Source organism: Corvus hawaiiensis, chromosome 18, assembly GCF_020740725.1.
Source record: "Corvus hawaiiensis isolate bCorHaw1 chromosome 18, bCorHaw1.pri.cur, whole genome shotgun sequence".
In the NCBI taxonomy this organism is placed as follows: Eukaryota; Metazoa; Chordata; class Aves; order Passeriformes; family Corvidae; genus Corvus; species Corvus hawaiiensis.
In genome coordinates this window covers 12,946,684-12,971,139 of record NC_063230.1, presented here as the reverse complement: position 1 = coordinate 12,971,139, position 24,456 = coordinate 12,946,684, and the positions used below count along the sequence as shown (strand labels likewise).

Genomic DNA, 24,456 nt, shown 5'->3' with positions numbered 1-24,456 from the left:
ACCTAGACATGATCCCAACCTTTTCTCTTGACTAAACACTACTTGGGCAGAGCAGGTAAATTCTGTGTGTGAGGCTGCCCCTCTGGTGTTGGCAGATGTTTGGGTAGCCCCTGTTACAGGGCTGAGCCTGGGGGCTGGGGTTGGATCTGCTTTGCAGCTGAGCTGGTGAGACCCCGGCTCTGACTGAGGTTGTCCTTCCAACACTAAAACCCCACAGCATCAGCACTGTGGACAGCCCAGTGTCAGTGCAGTCCCCACCTCTGCTCCACACACTCCATGAGGCACCTGGCCAGGTGGGAGAGGGTGAGTGTATCCACGGCTCCGTGTGAGGATGGCATTGAGGTGTCTCTGTGACCTTGGCTGTGTGCTGGGAAGGTCCATGCTGGAGACCACTGCTTGTGGGGAGGATCCAGTGCCAGCAGGGCCATGGGCAGCTTCTGTACGTGCAGCTCAGTGCCAGGGCCTGGGAGCTGCTGTTGGCATCACAGCCCCAGCTGCTCCACCTGCTCTGTAGAGCCTCTTCTCAAGAGTGGCACCAAGGAGAGGAAATACAGCTGAGGCTGGAGTAAAGCTCCAACTACTCCAGGTACTGAGCGTAGGAGGAACTCTCAGAGGACTCCAAAGGGCTTAGTACAGGCCAGTTATTTTTACTGCAGGGTGATCCAAAACTGGATTTTTAATGTGTGTGAGCAGCAAATGGTTCTTTAGCCCACCTGTAGCAAAACCCTGGCAGGAAACCGCTCCTTGCAGTGGTGGGCTGTGTGCTGCCCTGCTCCCGGCTGTAACTGCTTCATTCCAAACATGCACCTTCTGTGTGTTCTAGGTAGGGAAAGCGTTTACTGTGCCCCCCTGGTGTCACTGCAGCTCGGGGCAGGGGGGACATGTGGCCTTATATGCAAGCCCTGCATTTGACACGGTGACCAGAGTCCAGCGTGGGTATCGGGCAGATGCACTTCTGCCTGGTTACGTTTTGCTAACGTCCTTAAAACAGCAGCACTTCCCCCCTCATGTGAAAAGCAACTCTTACATGGGGAGAGTGTCTTAATTTAATGATACTTAAATTGCCAAGATTTGGCTTCAATTTCGTATGAGTAAACAAAAGGTGCAGTACAGTCACATCAGGCAGTTCAACCGTGGATGACTCCGAGTCTCTCCTGAGCGCGTGTGGCGCACTTAGAAGGGCTGCAGTGAGCAGAAACAATGCCAGAACGGGCGGATGCCCGGCCTGAGTAAGCAGATCCCTTTGGAAATCAGCTGAGAGCAGTGAGCTGGGATAATGGAACTGCACAGACCGAACCTAGGCCGGTGCAGCACAAAGGAAGTCTCCTGGCCTGGTGCACGTACAGCCCGTCCCGGAGCCCAGGGCACTGTCGGGCCAGCTCTGCAGCCAACACCAAACCACTGCACGAGGCAGGACAGCCTTCCCCCACATCTCTGCAGCTCATTACCTCAACCCCCTCGGTAGCTCCTCCTGACCTGCTGGCATTAACCACTCGTTCTCATGTTTGCAATGCTGCATTCACACACTCCAAGTGCCGTCGGGAAGGATGGCACAGAGGGAAGCGTTTGTAAAGATCTGAAGATCTGTCATGTATTGTTTGTCAATATTCAAGGAAAATCTGCTTTTAGAAAGGGCCAGGATGGTGGCAGGTAAGGGGCGTAACAATCCTGCCTGCCAAGTGCAGGATCACTGACATTTTTTTGGTTTATTTTTTTTTTTGGTTGGGCAGTAAATCATTTTAACAGTTTAATAAATATTTCTGAAAAACGCGTATTTCTGCAAGACTTGTGTCCTTTTTTTTTGTGGAAAGTAATGCCATCCCTTCTTGGGGATGCAGCCTATGGATCTGTCTGCATACAACTCTTCATGGAAATACAGCCTCAAACCAGACAAGGTTTAGGACAGAGACATTCAAAGGCTGATGAAACACAATTTAAAATACATTATATATTTAAAAATAGCTTATGATGACAAAGAACATGACAGAACCTTTTCTAGAAAGCACTGTAAGCTCCTTAATGGAAGAGGTGTGTCTGGCCCTGAAAAAGGTGTTTTGTCCTGTTTTCCCCAATTCAGCTACAGCCAGCAGCAAACCCAGTTTCCAGAATGGATTTAAACCCTGTGTAGAAGGGTGAGGGCAGAGTGGGTGCAGCTGCAACCACATTTACCCATGAGAGCCTCCCTCAGTGATTGTCCATGGATTCATCAGGAACATGAGGCATTTTCTGACCTGCTTACTGTCCTGTGGTGCACGTTCCCCTGTACAAAGGAGTTTCATCCTCCCATGTCATACACAGTGGATTGGTTCCATGCTTCTCTCTCACCTGGCAGAACTGGTTAAGTAGAATAAAGGTCTTGCCTGTCCCAGTGTCTTCACAAAAATGAAGCCACTTCCCATCAGCTTCACTTTTGAGGCACATTTTTCAGAAGTTTCAGTTTGTTGCTATTCCATTCCTGTGTCTCCAACACGGGACTGTTTCGTAACTAACATGTGGACATCTGGCCCACAGATAACCCCTCACCCAGGCAGCCAGATGGGTCCCAGACAAGGTGTGTGCTCAGCTCAGTGGGACACCCATACACATGGTGCATTTCTTACAGCACTCACCAATTCAAAAACATTAATACAAAAGTTTATTTTCTCTAAAGAACAATTCAACGCACATCTGAACTGCATTAAGAACCAAACTACAGAGAGCTGCTGGCAGCAGAGTCACAGGCACAAGGTGGCAACACCACAGCTTGTTCTGGGAATGCTGTCACAGCCCCGAGCTGCTGCAAGGGTAGGTCACACACCCCAAGGACAAGGCACGGTCACCTATCGGTGCTTATCATCATCTCTTTGCTTCTTGGTATCTCTCTCCCTGCTCCGGTCTCTATCCCTGTCCTTCCTGTCTCTGTCCTTCCTCTCCCTCCCCCTGCTCCTCTCCTCTTTGGAGTCTCTCTCTCTCTCACTGTCACCCCAAGCCCATGACCGCTCCCTTTCTGGCCAGCGTTTGTCCCTGCCCCTCTCGTGGTCCCGGTCCCTCGTTCTCCAGTCTCTCGTTCCCTCACGAGACCAATTTCTTTTCTCTGATGATCCTTCTCCATAGAAATCATTTTTCATGTTTGGCAAATTGATGGGCTTTCGGAAAGGTCTGTCCCGTCCTCCGAACCGCAGCTGCCCGGATTCTTTTTTGCCTCCAAACCCACCTCCAAGCCTCCGGGGAATCCATCCTTTGAGAGTTCTTTCCAGTTCAAAGTCTACAAAGATCTCATGTTGGTCAATGACCAGCCTGTTGGCATCTCTGTGGGCCTTCAAGAGCGCGCGCTCCTCTTTATACTCGATAAATGCATAACCCTTGGAAAATCCCGTGACCAGGTCTCGAACCAGACGGATCTTTCTGATGTCTCCATAGCGAGAAAAAACCTCCCTTAACTTCTCTTCTGTGGTCTGAAGATTGAGCCTCGCTACGAAGAGGGTGAGGTGAGGATCTCCCGTGACGCCCTTGTTGGGTACGTACCGTGCCAGCATTGCCCGCCATATGGCCCGGTCGTGGGGCTCCTCATCTGTGCCATCGATGCTGCCGGCCTTGAGGGGATCATACTCCTTCGCTATGGGGGCCCAGTCAGCCATTGTCTAGTGGGGGAGAACACACATGGCACAGGCTCACGGCTGTGTCAGCAACAGGCTGTGCAAGAAGTGCTTCCAGCACCGCTGCACTGTGTGTTCATCCAAAAATCCCCCGAAGCGTGACACACGAAAACAAACCAGCCGTGTCGCTGTTGTTTTGAGTCCACATGCCGGGACACAGCCGTGTCGGGGAGTCGGATCCAGCCCCGGCCTGCTCGGCCTGAGGGGCCCCGGCCTTCCCCCGCGGGCCCGGCCCGGCCCGGCGAGGCCCCTCAGCCCCGCTCCCGCCGCCGCCTGTCCCCTCACCCGCCGATCCGCCGGGCCGGGGCAGCCTCAGCCGCTCCCACCGGCATCGATTTCAGCCCCTTTCCCCGCTCCCGGCCGGCCGGAGCCCGCCAGTCCCCCCGCCCCGCTCCCGGAGCCGCCGAGGCGGATGTGGCGCTGCGGAAAGGCCGATGAGTTCACCCGGCTCGGTGCCGGTTCCCGGGGCTGACCGAGAGCCCCTCGTCTCTTACCGGCAGCGGAGGGCGGGCGGTGCCTCCTCAGGGGAAGGGGCAGGGCGGGAAACACCGCCGGGCCGCGGCCGCCGCCGTGGGAGCGCCGGGGGCGGGAAGGACCGCTCCGCCCGAGGCCCCGCCGGCAGCGCCGCCCGGCCCGGCTGGGAGGGAGGGAGGACCGGGGTGCGGCGAGCATGGAGCGGGGCCGGGAGGGGGAGGAGGAGCTGGAGGAGGAGGAGGAGGAGGAGGATGGCGGCCCGGAGAGCGCCCTGGAGAAGAGCCCGTTCCAGCTGACGGCCACGGATGTCTACGACATCTCCTCCGTGGTGGGCCGGGACCTGCTGCAGCTCCGCGCCGGGCCGCAGCTGCCCGCCGCCCGCGCCCGGCTGCAGTTCAGGATCGTCAGGGTGCTGGAGATGCTGGAGGCGCTGGTGAGCGAGAGCAGCGTGGCCGAGGAGCAGCTGCGGCGGGAGCGGGACAGCCTCCGGCGGGAGCTGGAGCAGCTGCGGGCGGCGGCCCGCGGGAGCGCCCCGCAGGTGGGTGCGGGACACGGCCGGGGCTCAGGGGACACGGGCCCCTTCCCCGGCACACCACGCACGGGTCGCGGAGCGCACCCTGAACGACACCAGATGGGCCGGTGGATACTTGTGGTCTCTTTTGTGTCAGCAGAACGAGTCTCACAAAGTCACTTCCCGTCTTTGGCCATGAAAGCCTTGAAGCTCTTTCCTTCGGGGTGGTTACGGGCCGCAGTGCTGTGGATCCTTCGCTCCAGTTTCAGTGCAGTGACTGACCCGCTTTAGCTCAGGAACGGGCAGTGCCAGCAAACACGCACAGAGTTCAGAGTACAAAGCCACCGTGTTCAGCTCTTGCACAGCACCGGCCCCATAGAAACAACTGAGTATGAAAACACTGAGGCTTTGTTACTCCGTGTGAGGGAAATGGATGTCTTGATCATTACAAAGGTTTTACATTAGGAAAGGCGAGTTCAGATCTCACCTCTCTGACACGGAGTTTTGGTGTGGCATTAGATGGCTCAACCTCTCTCATCATCTGAGAAAAATCTGATAAAACCATCTTCTTGACAACTAAACTGCAATCTCTTTGGGATAGACACTTTGTTTTTAGCTGTGGTCAGAGCCTGTCACAATTGTGGCCTATACTTGACTGGGGAACACAGTCACCAAGGGAATACAAAAATATGAAGAACGATAATTAACTGCTTGGAAAAAAATCAGGATTGTGATGAATTCATACTAGTTCTAAAAACTCCATATTTATAAAATCTGGAGTTTTTACTCTCTGAGTGGTGAGTTTTTTGAGAGGTTACAAGATCCACCACTGTTTATTTTACAGCCCAGCCTTGGACCAGATCAAATGGTGATAGACCTCACAGACCCCAACCGGCCCCGGTTCACATTACAGGAGCTCCGAGATGTATTGCAAGAGAGGAACCAGCTGAAAGCTCAGCTTCTGGTGGTGCAAGAGGAGCTACAGTGCTATAAGAGGTAAAACTTGAAGTCAGCAGAGAACTAATAACTACTAGTAACAATTACTTCATGTCTGGGAAGCTTATCAGATGAGAGTCTTGCAGGTTTGGGCCCCTAAGTCAGGATAGGCACTGTCCAGGCATTAAGTGACCCCTGTACTCCCCAGAACATACAAGTGAGCAAAGAAAAATGGGGGAACAATGAAGTTTCTATGCAACATGATTTTAAAACTAAACTCCCTTTTCCTCTGCACCGTTCTCAGCCTGTTCCCGTAACTGCCCCACTCTCAGCCTACGCACAGTTACTCCCACTCCACACCCAGGCTGGGTTCTCGTGCACAGGAATTCATCTGTGCAGTCACAGCAGTTGCACACACACTGTGTCTACAGCCACACTACATACCAAAGAGCACGGGGGGTTTCCAGCTCAGCTTTAGTCAAAGTTTCCTTCCTCCTGCAGCGCGACGCTGGTTTATCTCCGGTCCATCACGCCCACGGGGGTATGGCACTGATCTAGAAACAGAATATGGAGCTCTTTCATCATTCATGATAAGATGTGGGGGTTTTAAGACCGCCAGCAGAGGGTTGTGTAAGGCCCTTGAACTGTGCAAAGCAAGTGATTTCAGAGAAGGGTTTGGTCTTTCTTGAAGGGAGAGTCAGTGTGAGCCAAAGGGTGGGATGTGGAAGGGCCTTGGTCTTGGTGCTACAAATTCATTCATCCCCATGGCTCTCCTTCCCAACTTCTGCCCCCTCTCATCAGGCAGGACTATAATCTCTTTGGGTCTAGAAATTACTTCTTAATCTAGTCACAAAATGTCTGAGCATATTAGATTTCAGTTATCTCAGCAGCACCCTTCTGGATACAGTGAGCCTGCCTTTTGCCTTGTCTGTAACAGGCAGGTTAAGCCAAGAAGTTACACTTAAATCCAAGAATTTACAAACTGCCTGACAGCACTGCCCCAGCTCAGCTGGATGCTTTGCTGTGTAGCAATGGAACGGCTTCTTGCTTTGATTTCCCAGCTGTTACACAGTTTAGTACAGGCCAAGTTAAAAATGTAACAGTGGGAATGCTTTCAGTGTTTGAGTGATTTGAGTCACAGTGCTGTACACCAGGAGCAGGGCAGGGCTGCTTTTCAGGGCAAGTAATTTGTGAGATTATCTCCTCGTACAGTGTTATAGTTTAAGCCAAAACCCATTTTCCCTCTAAACAGTCACATAAAATCCTGATTGTAATTGTAGTAAAGAGTAATTGTGTAGGAGAAGAGGATAAATATATGTTCTAAAATGCATTGTACACATTGGAAATAAGCTCTGTATAGCAGAAGGTAACACACATCCTCACAGTGACTGGTGGTGTTTGGGGGCTGCATTTATCATTATGATTTCTGGGTAGAAGTTACCATGCAGATGTTAGAGCTTTGCAGTGTCACCCCACAGCTCATTGTCTCATTTATCCAAGAGGAGGATCTGCCTCGGAATTACTCCATGCCTGGTGTCACACCAGTTTTTAAGTGCTCTGTGTTTTTATTTCCGAATCCAGTCGGGTGTTGCTTGGCTACTCTTAGCCTGCAGCTACTGCAGTCACAGGCTTTGATCCACTGAGCTCTCCAAATGAGTGAGGTCAGCTCAGGACACGCTGTGAAAACACTGAGTGTGCAGGCTGGGAAAATCTAACCTGGTTCCAAGTGGGGAAAACACCCTTGGTCAAACTAAATCTGTTGGCTGGAGTAGGCGGTTACAACTTCTGGAGTGTAGAAACACTCAAGCAGGATAACAAAATCTAGTGCTGAGGCAAAGCCTTTCTTCTCTCCTCTGTAGGGTGGAAAGAGGAACAGGCATCTGCCTTGCAGGGGAGCTGGGAATCTCCCATCTGTTCCCAGCCTTGGTGGCTGCGCTGGAGGTACCACACATCTACCCCTGCAGAAATTCACCATTTGTGTCTGCACCCTCCTCTCATCCTTGGAGTTTTGCACAAATCCAAGTGTGATTACACTTCCCTTTCACCCCCATTATGATTTGCCATTTTTTCTCTGTGGAGTGTTCTCATTAAAGCATAACCCTGGCACCATTACACTGCAGTATTTAGGGATAATAATTCATTGTTTTCAGTTCACTAGAAGGAAGAGGCTGGGCTGCCATGCCTGTCCTGTGAGCACTCATTCACCCATGTCCCAGCTGCCCATTGAGAGCTCTAACACACATGCACTGCCACACTCTGCACAAACCCACCAAAAATAAAACCATTTCCTTTCCCAGTGGGATCATCTCACAGAAAAGAGACCAAACTGAAGAACTGGAAAAAGAAGCCAGTGGCAGCAGTGCTGGCACCAGCAAGAACAGTGAAGAGAAGACAATCATCAAACGGCTGTAAGTTTGTCTGCACATTTTGGGGCAGAATTTGTGAGACCACGGCACACTCCTTAAACAGTGAATCCAGGGCTGGATGCTGAATTTTAGCCTAATTGGTTGGATATTGTTTTCTGCTCTCCATGTAAAGTTAAAAACCTGATAAAGCAATCTCTTCCTGTGGAAAAAGCACTGCACAGGAAAGCAACCTCCACCCAGGCAAGCAGGGAGTCACTTCTTTTCTAGGAAAAACAAGCATTTCTGAGCAAAGCAATTCAATACTTTACCCCCCCCGCCCCCCCAGCTTCTCAGGGCTGTGCTATGGGAGCACCGTGGCTGGCCCTGGAGGTTTGTTTACATTGTACACAAAACCCATGAGCTTAAACTGTGTCCCTAAAGTCCCCCAAAATAGCACATTGACAGGGCCAGCCCCCTGCAAGTTCCTTCTCTTCCAATTGTACATTATTGTTTCCTTTCTGCTATTGTTTTTTTTTTTTAGGTTTTCTTTTAAACATGGAAAATGAGCATCCTCAAGGACTTAACTGCTGCTCTTGAGAATGGCACTGATGAGCCTTGGAGGCGTTGGGAAAGACAATGATTGGAAGAAGCAGCATCACTCCTACTGTAGAGAATGAGCAATCTCATTAAAATCATGTTGTATAATATTCTTTCAGAATAGATTTTACTCTTTCAGAAACTGTTAAAAGACACTTTTTGTATTTCTTACTGTCAGACATTACCCACATGTAGAAAATAAAACATTTATACAAAAGTGGGTTTTATTCTTATTAACAGAGCCTGTGATGATCTGTACTACAACATACTTATCCTGTCCAGCTATCAAAACACTCAGCCCAAATGACTTTGCAAGATGAAGACATATTTAAGAGAGACATACCATTCACAAGTGGCTGTTTGGGGGTGAGGTGAACAGTGGAGAAAAGCACAGCAAAGCAAGAAAAGCTGCTGCATCAGGCTCTGCCCACATGAAGGGCTGAGGTGCAGGCAGTGCTCAGACTGGAACAGATGCACCAAACATTTCATTTCTGACAGCCAAAGGTCTCCTGTGGTAGGCAGTTGTGTTTTGCATAAGCTCTGTTCTTTCAATCACCTGCCACAAGCTGTGTATTGGCCCCAGTAATGAGATTTAGCACCAGTGGAAGCATATAGGGCAAACAGGAGTGGGAAAAGAAGCTTGAAAGACACCAATTAGGTTCTCCATTTAGAAAGGTAGAATACCCAGAGCAGAAAAGTCTGAACAGACATAAAAGAAGCAGTGACAGGTATCAAACTGTGATCTTACTCTCTTCAGAACTGAAAGCCGGCTCTGAAGTCTTTTGATTCCCTCTCCTACACTGGCAGCATGAAAAATATAGGACACTTCACACATCTGCTCAGCTGCACAACGTGAATGTGGCTCAGCAGAAGGCAGAGCTTGGGAACTGTGTGTTAGCACAGAGCTGTGTGTTAGCAAGGCAACAGCACAGATGGCTGACCTGAGCCAGCTGGTTTAGCCAGGGCACAGAACTACTGAAGTCCTTCTGCCATCTTCAAAATATCAATAAGCCTTGGCTATGCCCTCATTATTATTTTCTGGAGCATGGCAGCAGGGAAGGCAGTTCTTGCATTGCCTGAGCAGAGGCTTTGTGCACAGAAAAAATTAAATTAAATCATAATCAACAAGAGCCAGGATGCACCTCTGAGCTGAAGAGAGATCTTTACATGTGATCTGAACTCCATCCTCTTCCATGGTTTATCCAGGGATGTATTTTCCAATCGCCTTTAAAAAAAAGCAGTTTAGCTCCCAACCCAAAGGCATCTTTCCCTGTGACACCTTGTTAGAAGATGAAGCCTTCCTGTGAGGCACAGAGATAAACATCCAAATGACATGTTCCTGTGAGAAGTATATTGAGATAGATCTATAGATGTCTCTACATATATGTGTTCCTAGAAAAGTAAAGGATACATATGCAGTGCAACATGAGCTTTATTTCCATCCTCCAACGCAGTGCTACTCAATTACCAGTTAAGCTTTCAGAGAAGACATTTTATGTAAAACAGGGAGATCTTTCCCTTTCTTGTTTACAAAAGTGATGCTGGAGTACAGAGGTTTTAAGCTATTCAACCTGATAGAGAAAAAGTAAATGTTTAAATAAAACCAAAAAAAAATTATTCCAATTCTGACTTAAGGGAAGTGCTCTAGTTTAACAGGACACTGTACACATTGCTGAGGTCTCCATTACTGAGACCAGAGAAAAGTCAGTGCCAACTCAGACAAGTTGGCCAACGAGGCTTACCTGAAACTCAGTACATGTAATGTTACAGGTCTCCAGTTAATTCTTCAGAAATGGGAAAATACCCAGGCTTGCTCTGATGAGTTTGCCTTGTGTGAAGCAGTAAATAATATAAAGCATTTAGTAGCTAATGATTTTCACAGCTTTCTTTCAAAATGCTCATGAACTGCAAAGGAGACAGGTAGTATAGCAGCCACTTCATCAATAATAAATATATTCTTTATTTTACAGAGACATTGTCTTCAAGTTTTTAATTTAAAAAATACATCACTAAGCCACCTCTCTTGCTGCTGGAGCACACAACCAGGATGTTGTCGCTATCTGACCTATCACATAGGCAAGCATAAGATTGTCTGGAGGGCATTCAGCTGGAACAGCAGCGGCCTTCAAGACATGAGGAATAGAAGACATTAACAGAGCCACAGATCCCTTGCTGACATCTTCCAGCAGCAAGCGTGGCTGATGGCTCACAGCCATTTTCATCTACACACATGCCAAGCCTGCCTTGGCAAAAATTCCAACTGGTAAGAATTCATCTTTAACATAAAGGACCTGCATTGTATTGCCTGCCTATATCCCAGATTTGGCTCTCCAACAGTAACGTTCCGAACATCCACGAGATGCCAAGCGCTCGACTCCCATGTGAGACAGTGGGACCAGACCGTGCTGGACAGACCTACAGGACAGGCAATACGGAATCTACTTTCTTCACTGCATGAACTCCATCACTACAGTTTGAAGCTGCATATGAAGATGACTCCTATTTTTGGAACCACTATGCTCTACTTCAAGCATTCACAGTAAATAAATAGCTTCTGATGTGGCTAATTAGCATAAGAAGGTAATATAAAAATTTTTGGAGAGAGCTTTTACTTCTTTAAAATCCTCTGGGAGACAACTCCAAGAATCGGCCATCAACTATAAAAAGGTACCTTCTCAAAGTTTAGAAAATAAGTAAACGTCAAACATTGATTCTCATTGTGAAGTTCTATCTTCACATCTGTAATCAGTATCAACCCAGTCTATCAAAATCCATCCTCATTTGGCTGGGAGTCATTTCTCCAAAGAAAGCAGCCAATCTGACCATCCTTTTTTCCCCCTCAGTGCCAGTGCATTTGGAGTCCATTGCCGACAGAATGTATGATACTGGAAAAACTGGATTCCTACCACAAATTATTTGAGAATGACAGTAGCATCCATCTCAGAGAAGCCTGTCAGCAGTGGGCTGTGAAAAGCAGTCTGACAGGCAGTCAAGCCACTGGATGACCAAGTCAGAGTACAGCAGTACTTCTGTCATAAAGCCAAGTTCAGCACCCCAAAATGGAGCGTGAGATATCCTTGCAAAAGCAGAAGCACAACCCCAGTGATTAAGTTTCTGTGCAAGTCTTTCACTGCTCAAGTGGCACTGGTCACTATGCAGAAGCATTCAAATTTTAAGGAGGGTTTTCCTTTTATGATACAAAAGTTTTGGCAATCTAAGATCAATTATTCAAGCCTGCCTGGAAAACTGTAATAGGTATTTAAATACTGCAAAGCAAAAAGGCAGTTTTTAAGGAGCTTGGAAGACCATAAGCAGTCCACTAAAAGCTGAGGGGAGTGAGGGCAGGAAAAGAAAAAAAAAAAAATCACTGACTCCTTGTAAAACACTCAGTCCAAAAATTAAAAACCCCAAAACAAGGAAGATGAATTAGTGTTTCAGCCATGGGTGAGCTTCAATGGAAGCTTTGCTTCTGTCTCCATAGTCGTACAAGAGTTCTTCACCTGCCTTAATGTCCCTGGAAGCTATGAGGATGAGATGAGGCACACCATCGATGTCATGGAGCTTGGTCTGACAATTGCCACACTTGCTGTGATTAATGAGCCTTCCCAGACGATTCGTTTCTTTTGTAGCATCGACACTGAAAGAGCAAGAACAGAACACGGGATTGGGCCTGGGACAGGGGCACGTTTGTGGACAAAGCCCAAAGTGCAAATCAGATCAAGAATGAGGAAACCACACAAGGCTTGAAAAATTAAGGAGAAACAGAGCATTATCATGTTACATTACAGAACAACCATGACTACACTGACAGCCATAATATGGCAAGGCAGAGAAACTGAAACAACTCTGAGATTTTTAAGTTAGCACAAAAGCCAGAAACTGAAACATTTGGACTGTTTGAGCTGCCTCTGTCCAGGAACAGGTGAGTCCAGATGTGAAACAAATTATAAAGCTTGGACTGAAGTGGGTGTCAGAGACTGGAGAAACAAGGACACCCAGTCACAGCTAAAAGAAATGTTTCTTTTCCAGGGAGTTTGTCCATCCTGCTTTTCAAACCAACTCCTCGCAACTCAGATAAAGGAGTTCATTTTACAAGATGATAAATTTAGGCAGAAGACCACAGCAGACCTACAAGCCTCATCCAGGCAGATGCAACTCTCCACATATCTTGTTCTGTACTTCAGAGAACAGGGCTTTGAGTCACCTACCATTCCTCATAGCCCAGGCCACTCTTGGACCATGGATCATGGACCATGCTCTGAAAGATTTCATAATTCAGAGTTTCCATTAAAATCAAAATATTTGCATGAAAACAAGAAATGAATTAGCAGTATTCAAAGCCTCTATCAATGGAAACTTGAGCTTACCAGTAGGTTTTGCTGAGGTACTGGAAATAGTACATGTAGCAGCCTGTGGATGGGTCTTGAGCATACACAGCCTCTCGTTTCTTGGCATCAGTGATCTCGATGAGATCCCCATGATACTCAACCACAAATTCTCCTCGATTAAAATGTTTAGTAGCAATTACTCCTCTCCCTTTGCCATCGATGTAATCAATCTGTTGAGTTGAAAAGGAAATACTTTCTCATTTCCCAGCTGATTTACATCATTGCAGATACGGTGATTACTAGGAAATGATCTGTCATTAAAAAAATGCTGCAAAAGGAAATTTGTGTGTATTGCAGACAAAACTGCAGAAGCACAATGCATGGCATTGTGGAAGAAATGGAGGATGAGTTTGGGACACACCCTGAGTTACTGGGTAGTTGGACACAAAGTCTTCCAATCAAAAAACTTAGGAGTACATTTCTGTAAAGACCTTAAAGCCCCCTCAATATTTATGACTGAGGCTGCACGTACACGTTCTTCAGAGACCAATATTGCTCATTCAAAAGGAAAGACAGTGTTCCAGTTTTCCTGAATTTTCATCAGAGAATTGCAGGGTTCTAAGACTGAGTTCAGCTACTCTGTTTAAACAGATTAACATCAAGATACTGTATAATAAACAGGACATAGCTACTTAGGTTGGCATTATGGTTACCTTCATTCCTTCTTCTTTCCCACTTGTAATCAGCTCATCTATTTTCCTCCTTTCCTCAGTCTGCAGAATAAACAAGAACAAACAAAACCACAATATTGTTTGTAGCTTATTCTAGAGCTGGAAGGAAATTACCAACCAGTGATACTCATTGTTCCAGACCATCTCATATTTCCAGCAGACTGAATGGCAGAAAGACAGATTTCTGCCCCCCAAAATAGCTAAGCAGCTAGATTCTGTTCTAAACTGGACCAGCATTTCCAAATTTTAAGCATGTTCTTAACATTACTTCAAGTGCACAACATTATTTGCATTTGGAAGAAATCATTTACAGACAGTTACATACTTCCCCAAATCTTCAGCTAACCAGACACATAATAAGTAATGTCATTTTCACAAGAAGCACTACCTCCAATTCAGATTTGCTCTTCCTGGAACTTCTTCTAACTGGGTAATAATCTGTCACTTTTCGGTTTGGTGTTCTTCCTTGCGTTCTAAGGGGTAAGAAAAAGAGAACACACACACACATTTCTAACTATTTGTTAAGTTACACCTCTAGAGCAAAGGTACGTGCAAGAAATTTTTATTTCAGCTTGGTAAGTTGAAAGGTGCTCAATACAAATCAGTGGTTTCTATCAGTACTCTTAGCTTCAAGCCACAGCTACATCCCCTTTCTTCCCCACACTATTTCCATTACTCCAGTACTAATTCTTGAACAATAAAAGCGAGATGTCATTGGAAATCAACTGAAGGTCACATTACAAGTCTGAGGCCCCCTGTGTGCCTTGCCAGAAGGCACTCGAAAATTTAGGTCACGAAAACTGCTTGGCAAGGAATTCATTAATGTTAGGTCACATTACTCTGATACCATAAGAAAGGGTATCAGCTCAGCCAGGAAGCCTCCAACTGTTCTGTTTCTGACAAGACACATTCCCATTTATCCACAGGAAAGTAAGTCTTAATGGCTCATTAATTTCTTTTTTCCATAGGTGACCAGCAAATATTTCACTTGTGACAGAACATACTAACCTTGCTTTCAGGACAAACAAGTCCTCTGCAAAGTAGATACTTCAATGCAATTTTGGGGTTTTTAAAATGTGATATTTTTGAGAAAACAAAGAGCTGTCCTTTCACAATCCCACAAGTCACTTACTTTTTCCTTGGTCCTCGTTTTGCTTTAACCATCTTCTTCTGAGCTGGCTTTGCATTGGCCTCCTCAGCACAGTCTGCAGGCAGGGGAGTCTTCTGGGTTTCCACAGTTTCTTGGTTTTGATCAGAGGAGGGCACCGAAGGATTGCACCCACCTTCCTTATCCTTCTGGTCTTCTGTTTTTACAGCACCTTCAACTGTTTTGCCACCATTCTTTTTTCCTGGTGACAAGGAAATCAAGTAAGGCTCTGAACTTAGGGCCGACTATACCCGAATGCTTTAAATGAATTCCAGTAGTTTATAGTTCTGTCAAATGAGAGAAAAAGGATGGCAATGACCCTGCACTGTTGGGCTCAGCAGCTGTAGATGTTGGTAGCAAGTGGCCAATGCCACCCAGACCAAATCCATGGGAGCTAAAGGGCTGGCACTGACAAGAAATCTACACTCCCCACAACCAACATTTTCTTGGTTTTTTGCATCCTACCCCGATACAACCACATCCTCCTCCTCAGACAACCGACTCAGGGATAGGTGAGCGTGGTTTAAAGCTGAATAACATTTTTATGTAGAGTAAATCATCAGGTTTAGCAGTCCCATCTGCTGAGACAGATGTTTCAGTCTCACTGGAGAAAAGAAGCACAGCCGCAAGGCCTCAGCAGTGGGACAAGCTAAGGCCATCTTCACTTCCTTGTCAAAACTGGGGAGCCAAATTAGGAACTAAAGGCCTCAAGTTTCCAGAAAACCTGACACTGCCTGCATAAAGTGAGACTTAAAATATCTGCTTGCTAGAAGTGTTTGCATCAAAGTGTTTGGACAAATTACCAAGGCTGTTAAATGCACCTCTAAACACAAGCCAGATGGGTCTTCTTCCCCTTCATAAGCGTACAGAACATTCCCATCTAGTCACTACAATGAAGCACCCGTGAAGCCTGGCACTCAGCAGCCACAATTTGGGCTCCTCCTCACTGCTTTTATTTCTTCATGAACATTTTAGAACTGGGGGCAGTGGGAGCACATTTAACAAGATATGCAATCCAAAGCTCAATCTTACCAGCTCCTTTCCTGTAGGTTTCCTTTAGCGTTTTGCCCTGACATTTCACCTCGTGATACATGACAGAGTTTTCTTCTTGAAGCGGGGGGCGAGCACCAGGAGCTTTGTTGGGATTCAGGTAGCTGTAGATTTTGGATTGACCAATAAACACATTCTCCTAAAACAGACCCACACAAAGATCAGTTCAGCACAGAGATTCTGGGAACCTCAAGCTGACATCCGCAACAGTCTGCAGTGACCAGGGCTGACAGCTGACTGTGCTGATGCAAATTACACTGTTTTAAGCATCACCCTCACTGAGGTTATGATTTCTAAGTGAAAAAATAACAGTGCTGAGCACTTTGAGAACTTTACTAATGCAGACTCTCAGTCCGAGGGAGCTTTCACATAAAATGTGGCAGGATGGGGTAGTCATAGCCTCCACCCTTGTGCTTCACAGTATGAACTTTGGTGCTAAAAAAAAAACCCCAAGCCTGAGCTCCTTGGGAGGAAGGCGGCCTCAAAGAGCACGAGCCAAAAAAAATATGAATAATGCAGCAAAAATTGCCCAGGCCCAGTACAGAGCTCTCATAGCCTAAGAGGTATGAGCTACCCAGCTACTCTCAGGAGGTGTCAAATGTTGCCACAGTAAATTATATGCTCAACTGAGCAGCATAGAAGACAGGAATCAGTTTTACAGCCTACCTTGAGTGACACCTCTCAGCAAAGCATGAGAGATAAACAGTGCTATCATTTTATCCACTATATGATACAAAAATAAAGTGTAAAAGTTGTTCATGGCAAAAAAGCCCATTAAAGAGTCTGCACAAAGCCCAGTCAGGAAAATGGCAAAACCCTCTGGCATGGCCAGACACCACAGAGCCTGGGGTTTGTTCGCTGGCTCAGGCTCCAAGATGCCAACAGTGAGCAGTGTCAAATTTAGCAAAGATTAGTGGAGTCCTGTCACCTTTGCTTTTACAGTCTCCTGCCACCTGGCTACGGTTGCCTGTGCAGTGTATGCTGGGCACACGGATTTCAACAGTGAAATATCAATGTCTGGACAAACAGATGCAACTTGGCCAGAGTAAGTTTTTCTTGGCTATAGTTTGACCCAACCAAAAGCAATTTTCAGACACTGCAAGCCAGTTAAAACGACAAAAATATGCATCCATTTTTTTCAGAAAAGTAAGGAACAAAGGGTCCCAGTAGTTAAAAAAAAAAGATAGCTCAAATATAGCTGACTAAACAAATACCTCAGTATACCTAGTCACAGAGACACTGAAAAAGTAAACAAAGTACACAATAGAACAGATAGGATACCTTTAATAATTAACATAACCAAGAATAACAAACTTCCTATGTATATAATTCACACAAAATCAGACCAGTTAAAGGCTCAAATCTTAGTCCATAAATAAACTTTAGATTGAGATTACGATAGAACAGCTTGAGAAAAAGTAATCACATGGACACTCCCTGATCTCTAATATTTCTGAAACGCCTGTGAAAGGCAACATTTGCTTATTAAAAAACCAGGGCTTCAAAGCATGAAATACTATGAAAACACTCCGTTTTAACAATTTCAAGCAACGAACCCTGAGCTTCAAAGTCCTCAAGATTTAGTGAGAAATTTAAATATGGGCATTTTAGGAGAAAGCCCAAAGCAGTGAACCGCAGTCCACCTGCCAGCTGAGCCTTCAGGCTTTGAACACACCATGAACAGGAAACGAACAACTATTTTTCCAGCATAGCTTCCTCCCCTCATTCCCAGCTCCCTGCCTGCTGCGCTCTTGGCGCAACCGAGACGCCGCTGCCACGTCTTTGTCTGTGCCAGGCTTGAGACCCCGGAGAGCAGAGACTTTCTCAGCACAGCAAAACACACGAAAGGCTGCTGAGGGGCTCCGGGACTTGATACAATAGCCACAATTTTTTCCGCTGAGAGCTAAATGCAAAGAGACAAGCAGCCTCCGACCAGCTGCCTGTGACAGAACTACAGGACGGGGACGTTGGCACGGAGAGAATGCCGAGCCTGGGGCCTGTCTGCGGTAGGGCACAGGGAAACACGGAAAGAGTCCGACCGTAGTTAAAGTTAACCGGTTTCTGAATGATTTGAGGGGCCCCCGCAGCCCCGGGCCCCGCGGCTCGCCGGGGCAGCCGGCACGCCGGCACCGGGGGGAGCGGAGGGCACAGCAGACCCCCGGGAGCCGCCCTCCCCGCTCCGCCCGCCCAGGCCCGGGCACTGCTTACCCCGCCGGCCCGGGGGCGGCCGGGGCCCTTCCTCTCGGCGCTCTCGGGGCTTGCCTTCTCCACGCCACCCGCCCTGGTCTTGGGCATGTTCTTCCCTAGGAACAACGGGGGAAGATCGGCACCTGAGCCATGTCCGGCGCCGCCGCCCGCGGTCATCGCCCGGCCGCCGCGGCCTGCGCCATGTTTAAAGGGCTGGATGCGGCAGGGCGAGCCGCGGCGGCCCAGCCCCTTCCCGGCGAGCTGCGCACACCGCGCGGGGGAGGAGTCCCGCCGGCCCCGGCTCCCCGCACCTCCCGGGAGGAGCTTTTGCGCCGCGGAGATGCTCCGCGCCGCGCGGGCCCAGCCCCGCCGGCCCCGCCGCACCTCGGCCCCGCTCCGCTCGTCTCCGCTCCGCCCACGCACCTCCGGCCATGGCGGCGGCGGCGGCCCCGCGCCCCGGAGCCCCCGCGCCGGGCGGCCCCGACTGTCCCCGCGGAGTCCCCGCCGCCGCCAACCGCTCCGCAGGGAGACGCCGCGCTACCCTTGGCAATCTCATTGGTTTAACTGCCTGCCCATCATCACTCTCAGGCATCTGATTGGCGCACGGGGCCATAACCCGCCCTCTCCCTGTCACACCGCGGTGACTGCGGCTCCCGGGAACACGGTTTAAATGTGTGCTCGCTGGGCGCTGATTGGCCCGTGCTGAGGGCAAGCAGCGCTCTGATTGGCGGCCCGGCAGGGAACGTCTCGCCCGCGGCAGGGCTGCGCCACGTGGGTCGGAGCGCGCGGGAGCGGGACCCTCCGGGGGTGGGTGCGTGGGTGGCACCCCCGCCCCGTCCGCTCTGCCGGTGCACCGGCACCTCCCCACGCCGTCCCGCCAACGCCTCCTCCCTCCTGCACTTCCCTCGCAGCGGGGATTCGAGGGACCCCTAATCCTGGCGGGATTGTAAAGCTCTGCTCTGCGAAATTATTAGGCTGCTTTACGCAATGTTTAGTTTAGATCTCCCTCGTTGAAATGTAAGTCTATTAGTTCCATCTTTCAAGCTTGCCTGGAGAGCAGGTAGTACTCAAGCATTGTGCTAAAGCATCAAAGACCTTGTTTAAATCCCCATTCCATAACGAGAGCAGCTAAAATATGGTAAAAGCACATGATGGGACATCAACAGAACCGTCATTATCACCAGGAGAGCTGGAACAGTCTTCAACATCTATTCCCTGGTCAGAAGCTGCCAACAGGACTAGTATATACACTTTGAAATCAGGAAAGTATAATGGCAAAGAGTAACCCAGCAGTGAGGCAAGAGTGCACAGATGTCAGGGGATCTGAATGGATGCCAAGTGGATGCCATCATGGAAGTGAGGAAATCGCCACACAGGACTGCCTTGGTGCCCCATGATAAGTAGAACACTTATATTGAGCAACAGTGCATGACTCTTGTTTCTTCTTATCTGTGTTAGCCCTTCTGTAGCAAGGGCTACCTGTGTGTGCTCAGGACGTGGGGTGGTGGCACTTGAGCTATGGCCACAGGGGTGGCTTCCCACCCAAGGCTTATCTGCAGCCACAGGCTGCTGCTTGTCTCTTGGGCATTCCCACCGTGATGTAAACAGCCAGTTCGGGGTGGTGATACAGCTGAAAAACATCTTTTCCCTTAAGAAGCAAAAAACCCTTCTCTTCTCATCCTAAGCAAAAACTGCCCAGAAGGGGCCTTGTCCTTTCCAAGCTGTCCCAGAGCAGTTGGGGGCTCACAGGACAGGAATTCCGTGTGACTGCAGAGCAGTTTGAGAAGGCAGCACAGGGTTTCAGTCCACCCGCTCCTCTTTTTGTGGCAGCCTTGCATTCAGGCACTTCGGGAAAAGACAGAACAAACCCAGCTCTGCATGGGCACTGTCATTTGTTATGTCTTGGTCTTTGATCACCAGGCACATGAATTTTACAGAGAAGCAACCAAAACGCACTGGGTGTTTTCCTGTAAACTCAAAGCTGCAGCCAGCTGACATCCTCTGGACATCACGTCCATGAACATCTATGTCCATGAACACCCATGTCCATGGGGTTCTTCCATCAAGGCAGGTACTCCAAGCTCTCCACAAAAGCACCAGAGCAGACACTGCTCTGATTTTTCCACCCTAGTTCGCACTGTACTTATCACACAGCTCGGATGCAACTGGAAAAAAAAAATCTTCATAAATTACTAAGATGATTTTCTTCTTGCAGTAATTGGGAACACGCTTCCTAGTGTCGTGGGAAAGCTCTGGAAACACCCTCATTGTGGTTTTGCTCAGCTGTTCGGGGTTGTATATTTTAAATAATTATTTTATATATGCATATTAAACAAAGCAACCGAGTTGGCATCGAAGCCGTGCGGGCCACCAGTAGAGGGCAAAGGAAGCCAAGGAATTCTCTTTCCCAGAGCAACAAAGAAAACAACGTCATCTTCAACTGGCCGCTGCTACCAGCGCGGTGGGATCACACTGTGAGTTAGCAAGACATGTTGGCTTTACCCCTCAGCTGGCTGTGACCAAAAGCCAGAGCCGAGGAGAAGTTGAAATGTTAAAGGCTACAATCCAAAAAGAGTGTGGCTGGAGCCGCCCGTCAGCGTGACTCAGGACACAGAGCAGCACATGGGAGAGAGAGCGCTGCCGACTCCCGTAATCCAGAGGGAGCAGCGCGACTCCCGCTGGAACCAGCGCTAAAACCCAGTGACCTAAATATTCTCTCCCGTAGTGCCGCATGAGCAGCTCCCGGGAGCACCACGTTTTACTGCGGAAATGTGAAATTGTTTTGTGGGGGAAGGGAAGGAAGAACGAGCGAGGCATTGATTTGCTCAGAAAGGAAAGAAAATCTTCAAGGTAAATCTCTTCGGTCTAGATGAATACTTCACCCAGTTAAAAAAAAATCTTATTTTATCTTTGAATTCATTGTTTCATTTTCTCTCCAATATACCAACAAGATGCTTGTTAAATATTCCCACCTGAGAGCAAGTTCTCACACAGCACCTGTCATATTTGCAATTAAATAAATGTATAGCATCTACACACATTTCTCGTTCACAAGATGAAATCCCTACAATTTGTGCTTCAGCCACTAGAAATCAAGTAAAAACAATCCCTGAGGGTAACTGCTGTGTATTACATTAGGCAACATCATTTTATAAAGTCACACAGTAAAATGCCAGTAGGTGCTAACTGCATTTCATAAGATTATAAAATATAATTACATTCAGAATTGTATCTACCGATGATTTAAAAAAACCCAAAACCCTCTGACTAGAGAGTGCAGTGAGATCCGTGAATTACATGCAAAATTCTATGGAAACAGAGTCCTGCAGACAAATCTGCGTGTGCTAATTCCACGCCAATGGAAAGCAGCATTTCCACCAGTGGGATTACTCACCTATTCCAGTCGAGGATGATCACAAACGCTGACAGGTAACTCTCTTTTAAACGCAAGACATCAAAACCCTCACTTTCTTGTCGCATTTGTACAGAGCTGCTGAAATTTAATGTTCGGTTCAGCACGTGTGAGCTGTACTTCATCATGCCTTCATCTGAAGTGTGCAGAGGGCAATAATTAAGATAAAAGCTGCCATTGAAATTGTTCTTCTCGTCTCTGGCCACACTTGTGTTGTCTTTTTCTCCATCTGAAGCATCACTGATTAATCTGAATTACTTAAATCAGTTTAATTAACGTTGCTTTGTCTTTAAATAGTTTAGCCTTAATCTGTCTAATCCTTTATTGGTTATATTAATCCCTGTTAAATTTGTCTAATGATAAAATAAGCAAACTTGCACGAGTGAATGAGTAGCACTGAACATTTGAAGGAATTTCATGATTGCTCACGTTTCATCTGTGTCCGGCTCAATTCTAAGTGTGAAAGTTCTTACAAATTTTCATGTTCTTACACAACTGGGAAAGCATTTTATTGGAAGATTGTCTCGTTTTTAACAAGTCTTCTCAGTCTGAGGGCCTCCAGCGCTAAAAAGATGTCTCCAAACGTGAAACTATCATGAGTGGTCTCCAGATTTTCACTCACTCTTTGCACCAGGAAGTTTCACATTAGCAGCTTGTAAAATATTTGCAAGGGAAAACTCATCTGCCAGCACATCCCCACGGGTGCGGCATTCCCAGGGTGGGCAGCAGGGATGTCCCCCCGCGTTCTCCTGGGGGAGTCCAGGGAGCCCCTGTGAAGGAGCACCGCAGAGTCGCGGCGCTGTGAGGGGGCGGAGGCGGCGGTGTCCTCAGGGTGCGGGAACGGGGTGCGCGGAGCCGCCAGCCACGGCGGGATGGAACGGGACCAGGGGGCCGCCTGAAGTGAGACGCATTTACCCGAGCGGGGATAAGCTGAGATAAGACGGTTTCCCCTCACGCCGGCAGCCCCCAGGGCCCGAGCCCCGCGCCCGGCCCGGTCCCACCGCTGCGGGGCCGCTCCCGCCACCGCCACCTCAGGCAGAGGCGCGCGCACGGCGCCTCCTCCCCCCCCACACCCCAGCGCGCGCGCGCGCGCGCGCCCCGGGTCACCCCCTCCCCGTGATGCAGCGAGAAACGGGAGATCTCGCGAGAGCTCCGCCGCTCTGCCGCGTTCTCGCCGGCAGCCGCCATCTTGGGGAGCATCGGTCACGTGACCGCTCGCAGCCGTTCGCCTCCGCCTTCCCCTCCCCCCACCCCACCGGGAACCGGGCCCGGATCGCCAAGGCTCGACTGCAGCCGCCGCCCTGGGGCGGGGTCCGCCCGCGGGGACGTCGCTTATTTGAAGGACGGTGGATACGCCGGGTTTTTTTTGGGGGGAGGGAACGGGGAACTCGCTGCCTTCCCGTTGCTGAGGGCAGGGAAAGACCGAGGCGCGGCATGTCACGTGACGGGGGGGCGAGCGGGAAGCGCGCGCCAGGGCCCGGCGGCGGCGGCGGTGGGAGGGGGGGGGGGGGTGGGCGCGAGACGGCGGCGGCGGCGGCCACGTGACCGGGCAGCCCGCGGGGCGGGGGGGGTCACGTGGTGCCGAGCGCGCGCCAGCGGCGGGCGGTGGCCGGCGGTGTCACGTGGGAGGGGAACGCGCGCGGCGCGGCGGGGGGAGGGAGGCGCGGCCCGGGTCACGTGGTGCGGGCGGCCCCCCGGCCCCCCCTCCCCTGTGAGGGGAGGGAGGGCAAAGATGGCGGCCGTGAGTTAGAAAGCGACGGGCGGCGGGGCCGGCGGCGGAGACTTCCACGAGCCCGCGGGAGGATCGAGCGCGACAGAGAGTGAGTCCCATGCTGTCCTTTCGCCAGGCGCCGCGCTTCTTTGGCCACCTTGGGCCGCTTCCCGTGCTGCGGGGCCGCCCCGGGGGTTTCCTCCCCTCAGCTCCTGACCGGGGCCCGCGGCGGCGGCGTGGGGGTGTCCGGGGGTGACCCGCCGTGCTGGGAGAGGCTCTGCGTCTCCCTCGGTGCCTCAGCCCCGGAAGGCTCTGCGGCCGCCCCCGCGAGGGTCCCGGTGGGCTGGGGGCGGCGCGGCGGGCGAGGGAGGCGCCGCCGCCGCCCCGGCGGGGCCCCGGGTGTCCCGCGAACTTCGTGCCTGGGGGCGTGCGGGGGCGGGCGTCGGGGCCCCCCGGTTCTGGGAAGCGCTTCTGTAACGGGGGCGGGCGCGGCGGTGGGTTTGGCCGCCCCCCCGCCGCATCCCTGCGCGGGCAGAGCCCCCCGGGCCGGCCCGCGCCTTTGTGCGCTCTTTCCGCGGCTGGTGATTGTTGAGGTTTGAAATGGAGAGACGAGGCGGGGGGGATGGGGGTGTTTGATTTATGGTGCCGGAGCGGCTCCGAAAGCCGCCGTGAGACGGAGCCCTCCCGCCCTTCCCCGGGATCGCGGTGCTGTTGAAGGGATCTTTAAAGAGGTGAAGGTCTGGAAACAAAAAGTCGCGCATGGGACAGGATTACGCAGCCGATTCTGGCCCAACCCGGAAGTTTATGTCGGGAACACGTGTTGGTGGGAAGGTGGCGAGGCAGCAGCCGCCGACCCCCCGTCTCTCCCGTCACCTCCCCCGGGGTTTCCCCGCCCGGCCGAGCCCTCCGGGGCCCCGCTGCTCCCGGGGAGCTGAACCGCGGCGACAGACACGGCCTCAAAGTCCAGGGACTCTTAACGAGCGCACCTCAAACAGAGGTTGCTAGGGTGAGTAATAGTTTAACGTAGAAATGCCCCTACAGTCTGATGGGGAAGAGGCCTTGTGGGTCTTTCTTCTGGTTTTTTTTAGGTTGTTTCTTTATTATTTTTAGCTAACCAAGTTCCACACTGCGTTTGAGAGTATAAATTAGAGCTCTTGTACTTTCTTTCAGGTACTCATAGGCTGGTTCTACGTGTTTGATACCTGTTAAAGATGAGGCAAATTTTGTAAATGCTTAAAAAAAAAAAAAAACACCTCCTTGAATTTATTTATTAGGTAACTCCAGAGTAAGTAAAAAAAAAAAAAAATTAGTATGATCAAACGACACAGTGTAAAGTTAGGAATTAACTCAGTGATAGACTATTTGGCTTTAGACTACCAAGGTTGTGTCTGG

General features: G+C 49.7%; 4 protein-coding genes across 9 annotated transcripts in view; 2 read left to right on the top strand and 2 right to left on the bottom strand.

Moving 5' to 3' along the window:
* Positions 1-2,612: 2,612 nt before the first annotated feature.
* On the bottom strand, positions 2,613-6,158 carry SNRNP35 (small nuclear ribonucleoprotein U11/U12 subunit 35). 2 transcript variants are annotated; one of them, XM_048323319.1, is made up of 2 exons: positions 6,001-6,158; positions 2,613-3,620 (listed from the first exon to the last, which is right to left on the bottom strand). In XM_048323319.1, exon 2 carries the CDS (start codon positions 3,615-3,617, stop codon positions 2,820-2,822), a length of 798 nt encoding a protein of 265 aa, XP_048179276.1. In that variant the 5' UTR covers positions 3,618-3,620; positions 6,001-6,158; the 3' UTR covers positions 2,613-2,819. The 2 variants fall into 2 exon arrangements, with proteins under 2 accessions (XP_048179276.1, XP_048179275.1); XM_048323318.1 differs by lacking the exon at positions 6,001-6,158 and adding an exon at positions 4,130-4,241.
* On the top strand, positions 4,243-8,715 carry RILPL2 (Rab interacting lysosomal protein like 2). Of its 3 annotated transcripts, XR_007207491.1 has the most exons (5): positions 4,243-4,647; positions 5,465-5,616; positions 7,416-7,497; positions 7,854-7,964; positions 8,443-8,715. XR_007207491.1 is itself a non-coding variant. In XM_048323321.1 (4 exons), exons 1-4 carry the CDS (start codon positions 4,306-4,308, stop codon positions 8,465-8,467), a joined length of 525 nt encoding a protein of 174 aa, XP_048179278.1. In that variant the 5' UTR covers positions 4,280-4,305; the 3' UTR covers positions 8,468-8,715. The 3 variants fall into 3 exon arrangements, 2 of the variants coding, with proteins under 2 accessions (XP_048179278.1, XP_048179277.1); XM_048323321.1 differs by lacking the exon at positions 7,416-7,497 and having other exon boundaries at positions 4,280-4,542; XM_048323320.1 differs by lacking the exon at positions 7,416-7,497 and having other exon boundaries at positions 4,281-4,647.
* A 1,197-nt stretch (positions 8,716-9,912) lies between these two features.
* Positions 9,913-18,569, bottom strand: KMT5A (lysine methyltransferase 5A). Of its 2 annotated transcripts, none has more exons than XM_048323311.1 (8): positions 18,326-18,569; positions 17,963-18,057; positions 15,737-15,893; positions 14,690-14,906; positions 13,946-14,030; positions 13,540-13,599; positions 12,866-13,056; positions 9,913-12,135 (listed from the first exon to the last, which is right to left on the bottom strand). In XM_048323311.1, exons 1-8 carry the CDS (start codon positions 18,552-18,554, stop codon positions 11,925-11,927), a joined length of 1,245 nt encoding a protein of 414 aa, XP_048179268.1. In that variant the 5' UTR covers positions 18,555-18,569; the 3' UTR covers positions 9,913-11,924. The 2 variants fall into 2 exon arrangements, with proteins under 2 accessions (XP_048179268.1, XP_048179269.1); XM_048323312.1 differs by having other exon boundaries at positions 18,365-18,569.
* Positions 18,570-23,045: 4,476 nt separating this feature from the next.
* Positions 23,046-24,456, top strand: part of SBNO1 (strawberry notch homolog 1) — a 31,831-nt gene continuing 30,420 nt past the window's right edge. Inside the window, exon 1 of one of the 2 annotated variants that reach the window (XM_048322623.1) lies at positions 23,046-23,173. The gene's annotated coding sequence lies outside the window, so the exon portion shown is untranslated. Of the gene's footprint in view, positions 23,174-23,549; positions 24,071-24,456 lie in introns of those variants that run through there. The other variant, XM_048322624.1, reaches the window with a different exon arrangement.

Excerpts from the sequence above, each read along its gene's own strand:
- SNRNP35 (XM_048323319.1), bottom strand. The coding sequence starts at position 3,617 with ATGGCTGACTGGGCCCCCATAGCGAAGGAGTATGATCCCCTCAAGGCC.
- RILPL2 (XM_048323320.1), top strand. The coding sequence starts at position 4,306 with ATGGAGCGGGGCCGGGAGGGGGAGGAGGAGCTGGAGGAGGAGGAGGAG. Across the intron at positions 4,648-5,464 it reads CCCGCGGGAGCGCCCCGCAG|CCCAGCCTTGGACCAGATCA; the intron begins GTGGGTGCGGGA and ends TTTATTTTACAG. Across the intron at positions 7,965-8,442 it reads AAGACAATCATCAAACGGCT|GTTTTCTTTTAAACATGGAA; the intron begins GTAAGTTTGTCT and ends TTTTTTTTTTAG.
- KMT5A (XM_048323311.1), bottom strand. The coding sequence starts at position 18,554 with ATGGCCCCGTGCGCCAATCAGATGCCTGAGAGTGATGATGGGCAGGCA. Across the intron at positions 18,058-18,325 it reads ACGAGCGGAGCGGGGCCGAG|GGAAGAACATGCCCAAGACC; the intron begins GTGCGGCGGGGC and ends CGTTGTTCCTAG. Across the intron at positions 12,136-12,865 it reads TACCTCAGCAAAACCTACTG|TGTCGATGCTACAAAAGAAA; the intron begins GTAAGCTCAAGT and ends TTGCTCTTTCAG.